The sequence below is a fragment of the Dermochelys coriacea genome, chromosome 7 (genome assembly GCF_009764565.3).
Source record: "Dermochelys coriacea isolate rDerCor1 chromosome 7, rDerCor1.pri.v4, whole genome shotgun sequence".
Lineage (NCBI taxonomy): Eukaryota > Metazoa > Chordata > Testudines > Dermochelyidae > Dermochelys > Dermochelys coriacea.
In genome coordinates this window covers 124,916,380-124,933,468 of record NC_050074.1, presented here as the reverse complement: position 1 = coordinate 124,933,468, position 17,089 = coordinate 124,916,380, and the positions used below count along the sequence as shown (strand labels likewise).

The 17,089-nt window shown below is 53.9% G+C and overlaps 1 protein-coding gene across 2 annotated transcripts; it reads left to right on the top strand.

Moving 5' to 3' along the window:
* Nucleotides 1-10,190: 10,190 nt before the first annotated feature.
* Nucleotides 10,191-16,555, top strand: NPM3 (nucleophosmin/nucleoplasmin 3). 2 transcript variants are annotated; one of them, XM_038411153.2, is made up of 6 exons: nucleotides 10,191-10,370; nucleotides 12,080-12,165; nucleotides 13,712-13,831; nucleotides 14,490-14,583; nucleotides 15,122-15,226; nucleotides 15,593-16,555. In XM_038411153.2, exons 1-5 carry the CDS (start codon nucleotides 10,295-10,297, stop codon nucleotides 15,217-15,219), a joined length of 474 nt encoding a protein of 157 aa, XP_038267081.1. In that variant the 5' UTR covers nucleotides 10,191-10,294; the 3' UTR covers nucleotides 15,220-15,226; nucleotides 15,593-16,555. The 2 variants fall into 2 exon arrangements, 1 of the variants encoding a protein (XP_038267081.1); XR_005294166.2 differs by having other exon boundaries at nucleotides 10,206-10,370; nucleotides 14,490-15,226.
* The last annotated feature ends 534 nt before the right edge of the window (nucleotides 16,556-17,089 follow it).

The window sequence follows — 17,089 nt, the reverse complement described above, 5'->3', positions numbered from 1 at the left end:
CGATCCATTAAGATGCAAAGGCACCCAGCCAGGTTTATTGTTGACGAAGCACGGTAGTAGCACCTGGCAGACTCCACGAGGATACTAAAACATGTATGTCCGTGACAATGGACATAGTCAGTGGTGGGACTTTCCACTGCCCCCTTGGGTGGCCAAAGACACTCCCTCTGAAATACATCTTTATACCGATATAAAAAAGTTACATTCTGTCATCCTGACCTTATCTGGTATGAAGGATCACTGTGTTTCTGTTACCTTGGGGGATGGTTTTGTACCACCCTTGATATCGGGATGTGTTTGCTTGAGTACTCTGTGCTTAGCACTTTTTAAGAATGTGTATTTTTGCAATATCAGGCCTGTTCTTGCCAGATTCTGTGGGCAGGTCCTGCCTCATACCAGGCCTCTGATACAAGAGCTTATGTCTCAGGCTCTCTTCCTACTACAAACACTATGTAGGTGTCACAGTACCACCACATCTGTGGATCCTTAGGAAGAACCAGGAAGTTATAGAGAGGAATTGCAGGGTTGAGAACAGGTTTGAACTGAGTTTGTCAGTGATGATGCCTCACAACCCCCCCTGCATACACATTCACACACCCAGCACTCCCAGCTATCTTCGAGACACCACTGACTTCCTGAGGAAACTACAATCCATCGGTGATCTTCCTAAAAACACCATCCTAGCCACTATGGATGTAGAAGCCTCTACACAACATTCCATACAAGCCATCAGGAACAGTATCCCCAATAATGTCACAGCTAACCTGGTGGCTGAACTTCATGACTTTGTCCTCACCCATAACTATTTCACATTTGGGGACAATGTATACCTTCAAATCAGCGGCACTGCGATGGGTACCCGCATGGCCCCACAGTATGCCAACTTTTTTATGGCTGACTTAGAACAACGCTTCCTCAGCTCTCGTCCCCTAATGCTCCTACTCTACTTGCGCTACATTGATGACATCTTCATCATCTGGACCCATGGAAAAGAATCCCTTGAGGAATTCCACCAGGATTTCAACAATTTCCATCCCACCATCAACCTCAGCCTGGACCAGTCCACACAAGAGATCCACTTCCTGGACACTATGGTGCTAATAAGTGATGGTCACATAAACACCATCCTATATCGGAAACCTGACCGCTATTCCTACCTACGTGCCTCCAGCTTTCATCCAGATCACACCACACAATCCATTGTCTACAGCCAAGCTCTACGATATAACCGCATTTGCTCCAACCCTTCAGACAGAGACAAACACCTACAAGATCTCTATCATGCATTCTTACAACTACAATACCCACCTGCTGAAGTGAAGAAACAGATTGACAGAGCCAGAAGAGTACCCAGAAGTCACCTACTACAGGACAGGCCCAACAAAAAAAAATAACAGAACGCCACTAGCCATCACCTTCAGCCCCCAACTAAAACCTCTCCAACGCATCATCAAGGATCTACAACCTATCCTGAAGGATGACCCATCACTCTCACAGATCTTGGGAGACAGGCCAGTCCTTGCTTACAGACAGCCCCCCAGCCTGAAGCAAATACTCGCCAGCAACCACACACTACACAACAGAACCACTAACCCAGGAACCTATCCTTGCAACAAAGCCTGTTGCCAACTCTGTCGACGTATCTATTCAGGGGATACCATCATAGGGCCTAATCACATCAGCCACACTATCAGAGGCTCATTCACCTGTGCATCTACCAATGTAATATATGCCATCGGGGTGCCAGCAATGCCCCTCTGCCATGTACATTGGTCAAACTGGACAGTTTTTACGTAAAAGAATAAATGGACACAAATCAGACGTCAAGAATTATAACATTCAAAAACCAGTCGGAGAACACTTCAGTCTCTCCGGTCACATGATTACAGACCTGAGAGTGGCTATCCTTCAATAAAAAAACTTCAAAAACAGACTCCAACGAGAGACTGCTGAATTGGAATTAATTTGCAAACTGGATACAAGTAACTTTAGGCTTGAATAGAGACTGGGAGTGGATGAGTCATTACATAAAGTAAAACTATTTCCCCATGTTATTTCTCCCCCCCCCCCCCCCCACTGTTCCTCAGATGCTCTTGTTAACTGCTGGAAATGACCCACCTTGATTATCACCACAAAAGGTTTTCCTCCTTCCCCCCCCCCCCTCCTTCCTGCTGGTAATAGCTCATCTTAAGTGATCACTCTCCTTACAGTGTGTATGATAAAACCCATTGTTTCATGTTCTCTGTGTGTGTGTATATAAATCTCCCCACTGTATTTTCGACCGAATGCATCCGATGAAGTGAGCTGTAGCTCACGAAAGCTTATGCTCAGATAAATTTGTTAGTCTCTAAGGTGCCACAAGTCCTCCTTTTCTTTTTTTCCAAAAAGTTCCGTATCCTTCCTATTCTACAGATGGCTAATATGAGGAAGAGAGGTTAACAGCCTGTTTTCAAAGGTGCTGATCACTCACAGCTCCTAATTGACTTCAACTGGAGTTGTGGGTGGTTAGCACCTTTGAAAAACAGGCCTCTCCAAGATCACATAATGAACAGATTAGCAATTTCCAGACCTGCTCAGAGCCATGGTCTGTCTAACTCAATAGGCTGTCACCAGCACTAGCCAGTGGCAGCTGCTTCAGAGAAAGGAGGAAGAAAACCTGCAGCAGGTGGTTTTGAGATAACTAGCCCGTAGAAGTTTCCTCCTGACCCCCATTAGCTAATAATGGCTTATACTCTAATGCTTGACATTTCGTATCCCTTCCACAATTCCAAGGGCTTGTGTAAAAAGGAAGGTAGTTCCTGTTAGATTGTTTATTAAACAGATATAATTAAACTGGTACAAAAGATGGTTTCAGTGGCTTACCCCAGTTCTTAATGGAATGAAGTAAGCCACTCTTAAATCAAAATAAGTGTCCCCGCAGCGTTTTGCATTCGTTTAACTATAATGGTTTACATTCACACCTAAAGTTAAAACACTGCAACTTTCTCATGTGGCTAACCCCTATTTATTCCCCTTTCCTTACTCTAAACACTAGACCAATGGTTCTCAACCTGTGGTCCCGGGATCCCTGGGGATCTGCAGACTATGTCTAAGGGGTCTGCGAAAGGTTGTCATTCCCATAGACCAGTGGTTTTCAGCCTGTGGACCTCTGGGGATCCGCAGACTGTCTAAGATTTCCAAAGAAATCCCCACCTCCATTCGAAATTTTTTAGGTTGAGAATCACTGCACTAGACCTCAACAGGCCACTGAATATTAGCTGCAGAGACAGTACCAGGTGTGCACCTTACAGGGCCTGGGGGTGCCATTTATCCAGTGTTCAGTCATTGAAATACACTCAGTGACTGGCTTAGTTAAAGCATGAGAGTCCTGTTGGGAGAAGTGGTTGAGCTTCCTGTATGAAACTGGCCAAGATCTCTTGTGATGCATCTTTGGTTCTCCTCTTGTGTGCTCTCAGCCTGACCGACCTCAACCCAGTGCACGCACCCAAACCAACTGTCTGTTATTTCTGAAGTAACCAAGTTCTGTGCCTCCCCAATCCCAGGAACAATAAATATCCAAAGCCAAAAAGAAATTTCTTCAGGCAGCGGCTCCCAGCTTTGAATTATTAGCGCTGTCTGCTAAAAAAAAAAAAATTAATAGTTTCTTTCCTGGGGAATAATTCTTTATGTTCCAGGTCTTTCTTTCTGAGCAGTGGAGGAGTTGGAGTTTATGGGGGCCAGCAGTCAAGAATAAAAAGAAATAAAAAATATGGTCTTAGGTCAAAGCCTGGTTTAAGTTTGTGGTCAAAAGAATGTATCTGGTGGAGGTTTAGTATTGGAGTCAAAGCTTGCAGAGCGAAGCAATGGTTTTGGGGAATGGCCTTTGTATAAATTAGGGGTGAATTGATATGGAAATGTAATACAACTTTATTTTGCATAGGGTCTCAAAATGCTTTACAGAGAGAAATGACACAGTGCAGAAAAAAAGAGACAGAAGCAAGAAAAGTAGCAAGGCTCTCGCAGGTGGCACAAGCTGCAGAGAAGAAGGTTTCTGCTCAGATGCTGGTAAAACTGCAGTGGTGCTAGATGAGTGGGGAGGGGAGTTGAGCGAGACAGTCCATGAGGCAGGGTTTAAAAAAACCAAGGGGCAGTTCTGGTTGGTTCAGCACCACAGGTGTGATCAAACGGTGCAACTCAGTGACTCAGGATGTCACTGAGACCCAAAACTTAGCAAGATTTTAAAAGGGATTGGATATTTATACAGGTAATAAGACTATCCAGAGTTAATGTTAAACTTAGGAAGGGGATATTAAATCCCATGCTGCAGGGCTTAAACCAAATTCTTAACCATCCAATCCCTAGTAGTTTCCTGCACTTTTGTAGCATCTGGTACTGGCCAATATCAGAGACAGGCTACTGGGCTAACTAGTCTCGTGGTCTGATCCTGTCTAGCTGTTTCTATGATACAGAGAAGGCAATGTCGGTTGATCAATGTTGTAAATATATTAGGGATTGGCAGGACCATGGTTTTGCAGCTCATCTGTATGATAGCACCACCCAGCAGTGTGGTTGTGGCTACACAGAGCTCCCTAATGCCATGCAGGGTGGGTTGAGTGTTAATATCCCACAGAGCTTTTTCAAGCATTAGCAGCATTAATGTTGCTTTCCTGGTCAAATTCCAACTTCCGTTGTACTCTGTGTCTCTGCCATTTCATTTGGGTATGAGATTCTTCTGCATTTTCTTGTTCTACACTCCAATTTTGCAATGTGCAGTTAAACAGCTGCCACATACCAGTCCAGAGGTGGGTAAATTTCAGTGATGGGCAAATAGTTCTTAATCTGTAACCTTTATATCAATTTGTAAGGTACTTTGGTAGCCCTAATTGTTGAATGGTGCTTTAAAGAAAACCTGCTATTAAATAATTTAAACATCTAAAGTCAGAAGCATAATGTTTACTTTATATGTCTTTAAGAGTTGTCATAATCCATAAGATTGGTTATATAAAGCGTTCCCAGGTGTCCCTACAAAAACATAGTGAAGGGCTCCGTGCCTGCAAGCATGAGCATACTTCTGCTTACTCCTTTCCTGAGATCAGCCAGTCTGTGGAAATTTACGAGGGTCTCTCTACCCTGTGCGCTGTTTCGTGTTCTGTGCTGATTCCTGTTCTCAGGATCTTTATGAAAACTTCCCATGCTCTGGTAGGTCCCACATATACACAGATCAGGTCAGGGGGGCGAGGGAGTCGAGTTGCAGGGGGGAAGCACCATGTAAACTCACCACAATCCAAAACCCAGCTGGGGGAGGTCAAAATTTGTGGCTGCCGAACAGCTTGACAGTGTCCCTTTAAGGAATCATAAAGCAAAACTTGGCGTTTTCATCCCCAATGCACTGGGGTGCATGGCCACCGAGCGCCTGTGCATGACCCCTCCAGATTAGCCAGATGGCAGAGGGAAGCAGCTACTGGAAGTCCAATGAGTTTGCAAGTATCATAAACACTCTTGGTATAACCATCAGCCAGAGAACTACGGCCTCTTTCTGTGACTGGGCTTGGCTTCTCATCCCTCTTAGTTATGTCTTCGTTGAATGGACTCCAACTGGAATGGCACACACAGTGGCTATCGCACTCCCGCTGGAGGAAAAAGCCAAACAGAATGTGGTGTGAGCTCATTGCTGCTGCACAGATTCACCCTATCACAGCCAGCGCCTCCAGAAGAACTGTGTAATGTCTTCTCATCTGCCTCAGTCTTGCTGGACCCCCTTATCTATGGGCACCGCTGTGATCAGTAATAACACCACTTTGCATTGCCACAGTTCCAGCCATCCAGGGCTCGCAACGTGCTCTCCCTGCTACAGTGACGTTAGCCCCATAACACTCCTGTGTGAGAGACCAGGGTGTTTTACAGGTGGGGAAACTGAGGCCTGGTGTTTTGTCCTAGCTCAGACAGCGACAAAGTGACAGAGCCAGAAGGAGAACCCAGATTCCCCATTCCCTTGTCTTTAGACTCAAGGCCACCCTTCTCCCTAAAGGTGCCAGTGCTATTTACTAAAGGAACAGAGAGGAGCCAAGTCCAGCAGCTCCCTTCCCTTCACTGACATGTACTGGGCCTCCGTCCCTGCTACCTTCCCTTAACCAACAGAGACCTCTCCCACCCCTCAGCTTTCTGATCGTCCATCAGCCTTGGCTGGTTCTTCCCTTGGTCTGCCTTGCCTCTGCGGGTTCCTTTCTCATGGGGTCAAAGACCTGGCATAAGGGGAAGGTGGCTGGAGTGAAGTATCGTCCTTGATGCTGTGGATCCTGACAGACATCTACATGCTACACTGCTCATCTACCACGGTGACGGGTGAAACAGCAACCCTGCTAGGCTGAGATGGAGACAGCAGGCAGATGGGTTTGGGGGCTGCTGGGGCCTGGACAGCATGGCGTACAGAGCCAGGACAACGCAGAAACCATGGTGCCGTCATTGTCTGGATTGATCTCTGGAGTAGCTAAAGATACAAGTCTCCAGAAGCTCTATCTCTGGCCATACACAGAGGGCGGGAAGAGACTGACGCAGCAGTCTTCCATCTTGTGGGCAGCCGTTTGGCTACTCCCCCCACTCACCATTCCCATCAGTCTGAGGTTTCCTCCTTCCCCTCACCGCTCCCCCGTCTCTTCTTCAACCTCGGACAGAAGAGGCCAGTTACCAGGAAAACTCATTAGGGTCCCAGCGGGGTAATAACTCTTCGGGTTTTATTGAGAGGAAATAAAATACTCTAAATATGACGTTTCACCAGATACCCCCTCCTGCCCCAACACAGCTGCTAAATCAAGTTTGTCCACCTAGAAAGGACCTTTTTTCTTTGTGAAGCCTGCAGGGTGCCCCGAGGCACGAGCGAGGAGGTGAACTGCGCTGTGTGGCCATTTGGTTTTTAAATCACCAACTAGCAGCAAAGCCATTAGGTTCCTGGGGTGCATTCTCACATGGATCTAGCTCTCCACAGGCAGCCAGGGCCTGTGATCAGCGCTAGGGTGGCAACTGGCTGCAGATCCACTCCGGCGGTAAAGTTAAGACTCCTACATCCTATGGAGCTGAGACAGGTGAGTAATACTCATCATCCTGGATTCCTAGAGCGCTGCCTGGATGGGTCTTAAAGTCCTGTACAGGCTTTGCTACTGGCTAGTACCTTTACTAGCTACAAACTGTTGACCTGAATATAGAAACCTTCACCCGCCCCTCCCAATTCCTGGAAACTTCTGCCGGAGTCCTGCATGCAGGTTTTGCCAGGGTCAGGCTCTGTATATACAGTAATTACTGTATTTACCACTGAGGTCCAGCCTTCCAGTCACTTCTGTGGCAGAACGCAGCAGTTTTTTAACAGCACCAGTAGTAATACCCTGGAGGATGTTCCGGGAAATTGAAAGGGGGCAAACTCAACTGACAAAAGGAAATACTTTTGACATGATGTGTAATTAGACTTTGGAACTCAAGGCCACTGGACGTTGCTGAGGCCAAGAATTTAGCTTTGAAGTGGGATGCTTATATGGATAACAAGAATATCCAGTGTTATAACAGTCAATGCTAATAAGAGGGGGAAGATTTGGAAGGGATAGAAAACCTCACGCTTTCAGGCATTCAGATGAGACTTTAATGGGGTTCTGGGCCATTACCTTACATCTGCTACTGTGGGGTTTCTGTCCCTTTCTCTGAAATATCAGGTGCTGCCCCCTATTGAAAACTGGTTACTGGGCTAGATGGAGCTAGGGTCTGTTCCAGTCTGGCAAGTTCTACGTTCTTATATAGAGCTTCTCAGCTGCAGAAAGTTTGTAAAACGAAAAGCTTCACCACCACTTTGGTGCAATAGGTGAGTTATACCTCTGCTTTACACCTGGAGAAACTGAGGCATGGACCAATGTTCTGGTCCATCTGAAGTTGCTCATGGAATCTGTGGCAGAACCAGGATTAGTTCTTAGGACTGTTTTTTAGCCCAACTCAGTTGTGTCCTTCCTGGTGAAAAGGTTTAGTTTAAGAAGTACTGACTACATTATCCAAATGAATCTTAGGAAGGCAATTCCCCAACGCAGAATCTGACCAGAGCAAGCTACTGCCTGGATACTTCTGTGCCTTATACATACTGTTAGTACAACTATGTTAATTGTGTGTCCTAAGCTACTCTGTCGAGTAGACCTGCAATTGAAACGGGACCTGCTCAGCCAATATAGTTACAGAATAAGTAGAGATTTTAGAGTACCAGCAGTGTTAATGTGTTAATCTGTATTCCCAAAATGAAAAGGAGGACTTGTGGCACCTTAGAGACTAACAAATGTATTTGAGCATAAGCTTTTATGAGCTGTAAATTTGTAAGTCTCTAAGGTGCCACAAGTACCCCTTTTCTTTTTGAGAATAAATAGAAGGTTTTATAGTGTTTAAGTCTGTACAGAGAGAGAGAGAGAGGTGATGCGGAGCTGGGGCAGGAGCTAGCTGGGGCAGGAGCTCGGTGGGATCTCTACAGGGAAGTAAGGGAAAACAATCTGGCTTGGTAGACAGAGGTCTTGGACTGACACTTGGGAGACCTGGATTCTATTCTTGGCTTGGCCACTGGGGTGATCATGGGCAAGTCACTTAACCGTCTAGTGCCTCAATTTCCCCACCTGTAAAATGGGAATAACAATGCTTACCTTCAAAGTGCTTTGAGATCTACAGATGAAAAGTGCTATGTAAGAGCTAGGTATTACTGTTTTCAGTGTCATGATCTGTCCATCTTAAACAGGAGTTTATTCAAGAAAATAGTGACACGCTTCCCCGCAGCTTGAGTCCCTGCTTTGTTTACCAGGGACAACACCTTGCCTAGAACTGTGCACCATGCTGTGTCGTAGTGGTTGAACAGCATACTGCACGTAAACACTGCTGCACGCACAATGCACCAAGGACCGAAAACCATTTAAACCTGCAAGAAGCACACTTTTCCCTCCTGACCTTTCCCCTTGTTCTGAGGCCAAGCCTGTTTTCCTTTGTTTGCATTTAGCTGCATATGTGTGTTCTGTGAGTTCCCTCTCCCAATCTGTCTCTTGCATCTGTACCAGCAGCCCCCACTGCTACTTCATGTGCTCAAAAAGTGACTTTTCACTCCCTCAAAACTTCCTTTTGAACTTTGTTCCCCTACCCAAGGAAAAGAGACTCCGTCCAGGCCAAATTTCAAACTCTGAATAAGTCATAGAATCATCGAATATCCCTGTTGGAAGGGACCTCAGGAGGTCATCTAGTCCAGCTCCCTGCTCAAAGCAGGACCAATCCCCAACTAAATCATCCCACCCAGAGCTTTGTCAAGCCTGACCTTAAAAACTTCAAAGGAAGGAGTTTCCACCACCTAAGCCTTTAAGGTGGGGACTCTGAGGCACAGAGCACGTTCAAATGGAGCATTTTTATGGAGAATGGCAACATCTATTTTGATATTTATGTATCTAGCTATCAATTACATTGGAATGTGTCTTATCAAACAGTATGCACTCTCCCCTATTAAAATCTGTATGCATTTTAAGCCAATCTTTAACTAGTAGAGATCAGGATGAGGTCTAATGTTGAGATGGTGGGGGGAAAATTTGCTCCTGAGGTGTTCTCAGACCCTCCAGGCACCTGGCCCGGAGCTGTGTAAGGTGGGATGCACTGGACTATGTGAGGGTTGGATCTGAGCCCATCTGGCCAGTCCCCTATGAACATCTACAAATACATTTCTGCACGGGAAACTTTGAGCCCAAAGGCTGACCGTGTTGGACGTTTGTGAGGACAGGGCGAAAGGGCTTTGGGTGAAAGCTAAAATGCCTCCCTCATGAGGTCTGGGGCCTGTGACCCATGTTTAGCACAAGTGACTTGTTCCATGGCTGGGCGGTAAACCCAGCCGCCTACCCTGGGCCCGAGCAAAACGGGGAGGAAACCGCCAGTTCCCTGCCGAGCCCGGCTCAGCGAGTGCGGGTGCAGTGAGGCTTGGTGCGGGTGTCTTGGGCCGGCTCCCCAGGGCTGGGCTGGCTGGGACCTGGCGCTGCTCCTGCCTAGCACCTGTTTTGCCCCCGCTGCAGCTGTGGGTGGCTGCCGGCGCGGCGAGGGCTGGGACCCCCCCCCCCGGCTGGCTGGCTGGGGGTCCCCCAGAGAACGGCTCCCCGGCTGCTTTGTGCTGGGGGCGGGCAGGCGCTTCCCAGAGGAGGCGGCACCGGGGGCCTCCCTGGGTCGGCGAGGGGCGGGCCAGGGCGCAGGGAGGAGGCGGGCGGCTCCTCGGGCTCTGGGCAGGGCCGATCCGCCTTCTGCATCCGCCCCGTCCCCAGCCCGGCCTTCCGCCGCAGCCATGGCCGCTTTCCTGGAGCCGGAGAGCCGGGCGGCCGGGGCCGGGGCCGGGCTCTGCTTCGGCAACTTCGTCTTCGGTGAGCGGGGCCAGGCTGGGGCGGGGGAGCGCACCCGTGGGGTCTGGGGCCCTAGGAGGGGGGCGGGGGAGCGCACCCGTGGGGTCTGGGGCCCTAGGAGGGGGGCGGGGGAGCGCACCCGTGGGGTCTGGGGCCCTAGGAGGGGGGCGGGGAGCGAACCCGTGGGGGGCTGAGGCTGCTAGGAGGGGGCTGAGGCCGCTAGGGGGGGCGGGGGAGCGCACACGTGGGGGGCTGAGGCCGCTAGGAGGGGGGCGGGGGAGCGCACACGTGGGGCGCTGGGGCCGCTAGGAGGGGGTCGGGGAGCTCACATGTGGGGCGCTGGGGCCCTAGGAGGGGAGCGCACACGTGGGGCGCTGGGGCCGCTAGGAGGGGGGCGGGGAGCGCACACGTGGGGGTCTGGGGCCCTAGGAGGGGGCGGGGAGCGCACACGTAGGGCGCTGGGGCCGCTAGGAGGGGGGCGGGGAGAGCCCATGTGGGGGGAGAACCTCTGGGTCTCTGTGTGTTTAGGGCGAGGCGGGGAATCGGAGTTGGGGGGCCGGGAGGAGTTGGGGCAGTTTTCCCTCTAACTTTTCCCACCCATGTGTGGAATTGATTTGATGCGCACCAATAAGGAGGTGAGGTGGGTCACCTCAGGCACATAACAAAATCCATGTGGTGGGAGGGGGGCCGAGGGGTTCGCAGTGTGGGAGGGGGCTCAGGGCTGGGGCAGAGGGTTGGGGTGCAGGGGTGTGAGGGCTCCAGCTGGAGGTGCAGGCTCTGGGGTGGGGTGGGGCTGGGGATGAGGGGCAGAGGGTTGGGGGTGTGGGGGTCCGAGCTGTGGGAGGGCTGCATCTGGGGCCAGGCCACGCTGCACCACTGTGGCAAGTTGGGGGCCAGGGGCGGGATGCCCCCTTCTCTGGCCTTGGTGGGTTCCCTGAGCACCTGCACGGCTGTAAATAGGCTGCACAGTTTACAGGCAATTTAGGTTGGGAGTGGGATATTTAGGGTGGAGCAGGGAAGGCAGCCTGTCAGGGTGGGGAAGGGGGGAGTGTCTGGGGGCAGGGAGGACTGGGGGTTCGTGGAGTCTGGTATAGAGGGAGGCCTGGCTGGGGAAGAGGTCTGTGCTGGGGACATGCTGTGATGGGCCCCACGGGGCAGGGGAGGGATCCAGCTGAGATGGAGGAACTGGGGGGCCAGGCTTGCCCTTAGCTTTGAGAGTTCAGGTACCGTGTGGTGCCTTTCTCCAGCTGCTCCCAGCCCCGCGATGGCTGTTGGCTCCCTCCCCGATAGCTGGGGGGGGCTCCCCGCAGCCTGCTGGCCCGATATCTCATGGCAGCCAAGCGCTAAGGAGGGGCTCTGGAGTGCCTCACATGGCGAACCTGCTGGGAGCTATTTGGAGCAGGAACCGGGCGCTGGGGTGCTGCTGGCCCAGAGCCATGCAAAGCACTGGGTGGCAGTGCATTGCTGCAGCTCTTGTCGCCTAAAGGGGGCCCAGTGCCACCCATCCCAGCTGTGCGGACGGGCTGGGGCTGCTTCTCTGACCACTGGAATGCAGCTGGCTCTGGGGTGACTCACAGCCAGCCTCCAGCTTCTCCAGCTAGAGCTGCAGGAGGGAACGTAGCAGAGCTGGGGATTCAGCCCGGTCCGCGGCCCCAGTGTCTCCCCGTGGCTCTTTAGGGGGAAGTACCCAGCTCCTTTGGTTTTATTGACTCCTCACGTGGATTCCCCAGGCTGCGAGTTGACGGGCAGCACCAGATCCTACACCTTTAAGGTGGATGAAGATGACGACTCTGAGCACATCCTGGCCTTGTCTATGGTAAGAGGGAACCGTGGCTCTGCAGACGGGGCTATCATCGCTTACCTTCTCTGGCTGGCTTCTGTGCTGTCCTTCCCTCTCCCCCGCCCGGGTCCCGCTCAGGCTCGGCAGCATGCAGCCGTGGCTTCTGGTGGAGGCAGGACGTGGGATGAGCCCTTGCTCGGTGTCTTAACGAGGATCCTAAGCAAAATGATCCTACGCAGCTCAGGTTCAGGCCCTGCCTCTTGTACAGCAGAGGAGGGCTGCCGCCCAGCCAGAGTGGGCTGCCACGGGTGGCTCACGGCATCTCCTTCCCCTTACACCAGATCCTGCAGAGTGCCAGCGGTCCGGAGAGAGCGGTGCAAGCGGGGGAACCATGTCACTCTAGGGCAGGGGTGGCAAACTTTTTGGTCTGAGGTCCACAGCGGGGTGCGAAACTGTATGGAGGGCCGGGTAGGGAAGGCTGTACCTCCCCAAACAGCCTGGCCCCTGCCCCCTATCTGCCACTTCCCGCCCCGACTGTCCCCCCTCAGAACCCCTGACCCATCCAACCCCCCCAGCTCCTTGATCCCCTAACCGCCCCTCGGTACCCCACCCCCTATCCAACCCCCCTGTTCCCTGTCCTCTGACTGCTCCCCACCAGAATCCCCGACCCTACCAACCCCCCCTGCTCCATGTCCTCTGACCACCCCTCCCCAGGACGCCCTGCCCCAACCCCCACCCCTGGAACCGCAACCCCTATCCAGCCCTCCCAACTGTCCCGCCCCCTATCCACATCCCCGCCCCCTGACAGGCCCCCCGGGACTTCCACACCCTATCCAGCCTCCCCTGTTCCCCTTTCCCTGACTGCCCCCCTGGAGTTCCTGACCCTTATCTAAACTCCCCCACCCCTCCCCCCACACCTTTACCATGCTGCTCAGAGTGGCAGGACTGGCAGCCACGCTGCCCAGCCACAGCCCGCCACGCAGGCCGTAGTTTGTCCACCTCTGCTCTAGGAAGCTGGGGGGAGCAATCACATGACACAGTGCAGTCTGCTTGATTTATCTGCGCCCCTCCTTCCTAGGACGTTTCAACCCCCTGGGGCATGTGCTAGTGGTTAGAGCAAGCTCAGTGCCTGGGTTCTGTTCTGAGCTCTCCCTGTATGTTCCTGTCCGCCCTTGGGCAAGTTATTTCACCGAGGAATTGCCAGGCTGGCAGTGTCTCTGCTCCAGCGTCCTCTCGACAGGTGTCGGCACCAGCTTCTTCAGGGGAAGGTGCAAGAAACTCTTAGTGGACCGTGAGGGAATAATTGCCGCTGAGGGAAGTCCCTAGCTAACGTAGTCAGTTAGTGGTTGGCTCGTGTCCTGGTGCAGCAGGGTTCAGTGTCCCAGAGACAAGCCTATCCACCGTTATGGTGGCTGCTTGCACCATCCATGTACTGGTCTGATCCTGGGGCTGGACCTTGATTTGCAGGGTTGTGATAAGTTGATCCAGGCACAAGCCGTCCTTTGCCGTCAGACCCTGGTTGGATGCCCCGTCTCCCCCTGAGGTGGCCGCCCCATTAACCCCTCGCTCTGTTCCCTTCCAGGTCTGCCTTACAGGCGGTGCAAAGGACGAATGCAACGTGGTGGAGGTTGTGGGGCGTAACCGTCAGAACCAGGAGATTGCTGTGCCGGTGGCCAATCTGAAGCTGTCGTGCCAGCCCGTGGTAAGAGGGCCTCGTGGGGCGATCCCTGCCGGTGCTGGGGGTTTGGGGATGAGTGTAAGCCTTGGGTGTGATCTCTGGCCTTTTACCCAGCATACCTGTGCTCACTGCGGCCCTCAGCTGGACAGAATCGGACCTGCTCAGCTATTTGTGTATGACCCCACAGAGGAGATAAACCCAAGGGCTGCTGCAGTGGGTGGGAATCCCCCTCCCCTCCAGTGGGGCAGCTGGGTGGTTTTGCAGCCCCAAGCCCTGGTTTCCCCCATGTCTGGTTTAGCTGGTGGTTGTGCTGCCTGTTTGCATCAGAGGAGAGGTTGACCCGGGAGCGAGCTGGGGGGCGGGGAGCCTGGGGGTGGGTTAGCAGGGGGCTGGCGGTTGGGATTGAGAGGCACCGGTAGGGCTGTGCCTGTGGGAACTTGCCTGACTTTAATGTTCTTTCCCTGCACCGTGGTTCCTCGGTCACTGGAATTCACCCCGCCCTTAATGCCGTGGCTGCAGGGTGCCCTCCCTGACTGGCTGCGCTGCCCCCTTGGGCGCTGCGGGAGCCTGGGCAGGAAGCACCACGTGGTTCGGGGCCAGCCCAGAGCCCTTGCTTGCGGTGGGGGAGCCCCAGACTCAGACCCTGCCGCTGACTCCGCTGCTTCTCGCTGTCTCTTCGCAGCTGAGCCTGGACAACTTCCAGCTCCAGCCACCTGTGACCTTCCACCTGAAATCCGGCTCCGGCCCCGTGCACCTCACCGGACGGCACCAGATCAGTAAGGAGCTGGGGGGGTCCTTGGCGCGCAAGAGGACGTGGCCCAGGAGGAAATGCCGACTGGGGGCTCTGTCCAGGTGGCTGGTTCCTTCAGGGGAGGCCAGGGGGCGGAGAGAGGGAGGAATTTGCCACCCGCAGAGAGGTCGCTGCCTGAACAGGTGATGTGGCTGGGCTAAGTCTTCAGAGGACGGTCTGATGCCTGAGTGCTGTTATCTGCCCCAACCAGCTCCCGCTCCGCCTGGCTGAGCACGTGGGTCAGTTGAGTGGCTGGCCTCATAACCGTGCCCCAGAGCTGCCCCCTGGGCTGCTCGCCGCGCGCTCGGGGGCTTGGACTGGTTGGGTGGTGTCATTGGTAGCTGGGCCTGGCCCCTCGCTTTCTCCCTGTGGGTGCGTCTCAGCCGAGGGCAGCAAGGAGGTCGGGAGCAGCAGAGCCGTGAGAATGGGGAGGGGAGAGGGCGCCCCTGTGTGTGAAAGGCCCAGCGCATAGAGAGCATGACAAGGGGCGGCTGATCAGTAAGGGGCCTGTCCGTGTGTCCCAGTGCACAGGAGGGCGCTGTCTGAGGAAGAGGAGAGCGAGGAGGAGGAGGAAGAGCTCACCCCCGTCATGCCAGCCAGGAAGCAGCAAAGAAGGCAGTAGCTGAGAGGTACAGGGGATGGGGGACTGGCTAGGATGGGGGGGCCCTGGACCTAGCTCCTGGGGGAGCTGTGCAGCATGGGTGGCATTGTGAGGCCCCCATGTTCCTGGCCAGGGAAGCGGCTTCCGGCAGGCGTTGGGCTGCTCCCCGAGACCCGATGGAAGAGCTCATTTGGGGGGTGAGGAGTGGGAACCTTTCAGCCCCTTCCATTGAGGGGTTGCAGTTGGGTGAGCTCGGGCTGAGCTCTGGTTCAAGGCACCAAGAATGTGGTGGGCGATGTTCGCCCCCTGCCCTGAATGGAAGCAGAGGCTGGCCTTGCGTGGTGGGGGTGAAGGGGGCAGCAGCTGCTGGTCTCACCTCTGTCTTTGTCCTCAGGTGCTGCCTTGCCCCCGACTGGAGCCCTGCCCCTGGACGGCTGTTCTCCTGGGACTTCTCTGGTTTACGTGTCAATTTGCTGTTTGTTCCTGTCGGGTTTTTGGGGGCTCCCTCCCATTAAGGGGATGCACTGGGGTGAGCCCCGCCCCCGCACAGGGCCATGGAGGGCTGATACTGGGGAGATGCACGGGGCCCTGAGTGTGCTGGGCGTGCTCCGCTCTTTGCACTGAGATCCCCAGCGCCTGGAAGCGAGCCAGCAAAGCCCTTGGTGTCAGATGCTCTGCCAATCCTGCCCCCCAGCTGTGTTGCTCAGTAGAGGGAGTTTCTGGGGCTTGTTCCCTGTTTCCGTACTCTGTGCGAACCAGCCCTTTGATTGGTCCGTCTGGGCCCCTGCTCTGTTGCACCCTCTGAGATGCCAGGCTGCTGTCTGCCAAGGGACATTAGGCTTGGGCTGGGAGAGAGCAGCTAGAGCGGTCAGTTTCACACGCTGATTCTCGTCAGTTTCGCCTTGTGGTTCTGGGGCGCTGGCCCTGTGGTGCTGGCGGGGGCCTGGTGCTGAGTGGGGCGGTGGCATCTCTCCCCCAGTTTCTATTCATTGAGGGGGGAGGGTTAAGCCCTTTTTTTTTTAATATTCACTGCCTTTACACGTGGAAATTTTAGCAAGAACCTCGTCGCCACCCCCAAAACCCAGGGCTCCTTTCCCCAGTGCAATATCCCGGGTGAGCCAGGTGTGTATATGGCATCTTTGACCTTGGCATCCGAGATCCGTCTGTGCCGCACCATGCGTTACAGGGCCGGCTCTGGTGCCGGGGCCTAGTCCGGGTGTCACTGGGTCGTGCTGGGTCTGGGCTGCCTTTGAGTCCCCTCTTGCCCCTGCTGGACAGTGGTTCGTTCCCCAGCCAAACCCCATCTCTGTAAAAGGATATTTACACCTTGCAATAAACGTTTCCGATTGGGTGTCAACTGCGCAGTTGGTGTGGGCTGGGATTGGCTATCTCGTCGTGACGCTCCGCCCTTCCTTCCCCCGCCTGCTGCAGGGTCTGCCCTGGCAGAGCCACAGGCTTGGCTTTCCCGACACCTGCTTGTTGTGTCCTCGCTCAATGGAGACGCCAGGCCACTCCTGCCTTGGCCACGGGGCTCCCCGCAGGGTCCCGTGTCCTTCCTCCAGGCATGGCCTGTGCATGCCGCCTCCAAGACCTGCGGCCGGGCGTGGGAGCGAGAGGTCAGACACGGAAGGGGCCGTGTCTCCTACGGCGGCCAGAGCAGTAACCCGGCATCGCCGGTCTGACCCTCAGAGTAGCTGTTAATGACGCTCCCTGGCTTGGGTTCTGCCCCGCTAGGCCGGTCACGAGGGAGCAGCCTCTGCAGGCGGCGGGGGAAGGTGGCCCCCCTGGATCTTCCATCTCCCCTCCCCTGGTTCCCAGCAGCAGCACCCCCTCCACGGCGGAGAGGTAAGATCTGCAGGGGAGAGCAGCAGGTTCAGAGTTCGAACTGCGC

Bases quoted from the DNA above. Each gene is read 5' to 3' on its own strand.
- NPM3 (XM_038411153.2), top strand. From the start codon at position 10,295: ATGGCCGCTTTCCTGGAGCCGGAGAGCCGGGCGGCCGGGGCCGGGGCC. The intron at 10,371-12,079 runs GTGAGCGGGGCC...TGGATTCCCCAG, and splicing joins CTTCGGCAACTTCGTCTTCG to GCTGCGAGTTGACGGGCAGC. The intron at 14,584-15,121 runs GTAAGGAGCTGG...CGTGTGTCCCAG, and splicing joins CACCGGACGGCACCAGATCA to TGCACAGGAGGGCGCTGTCT.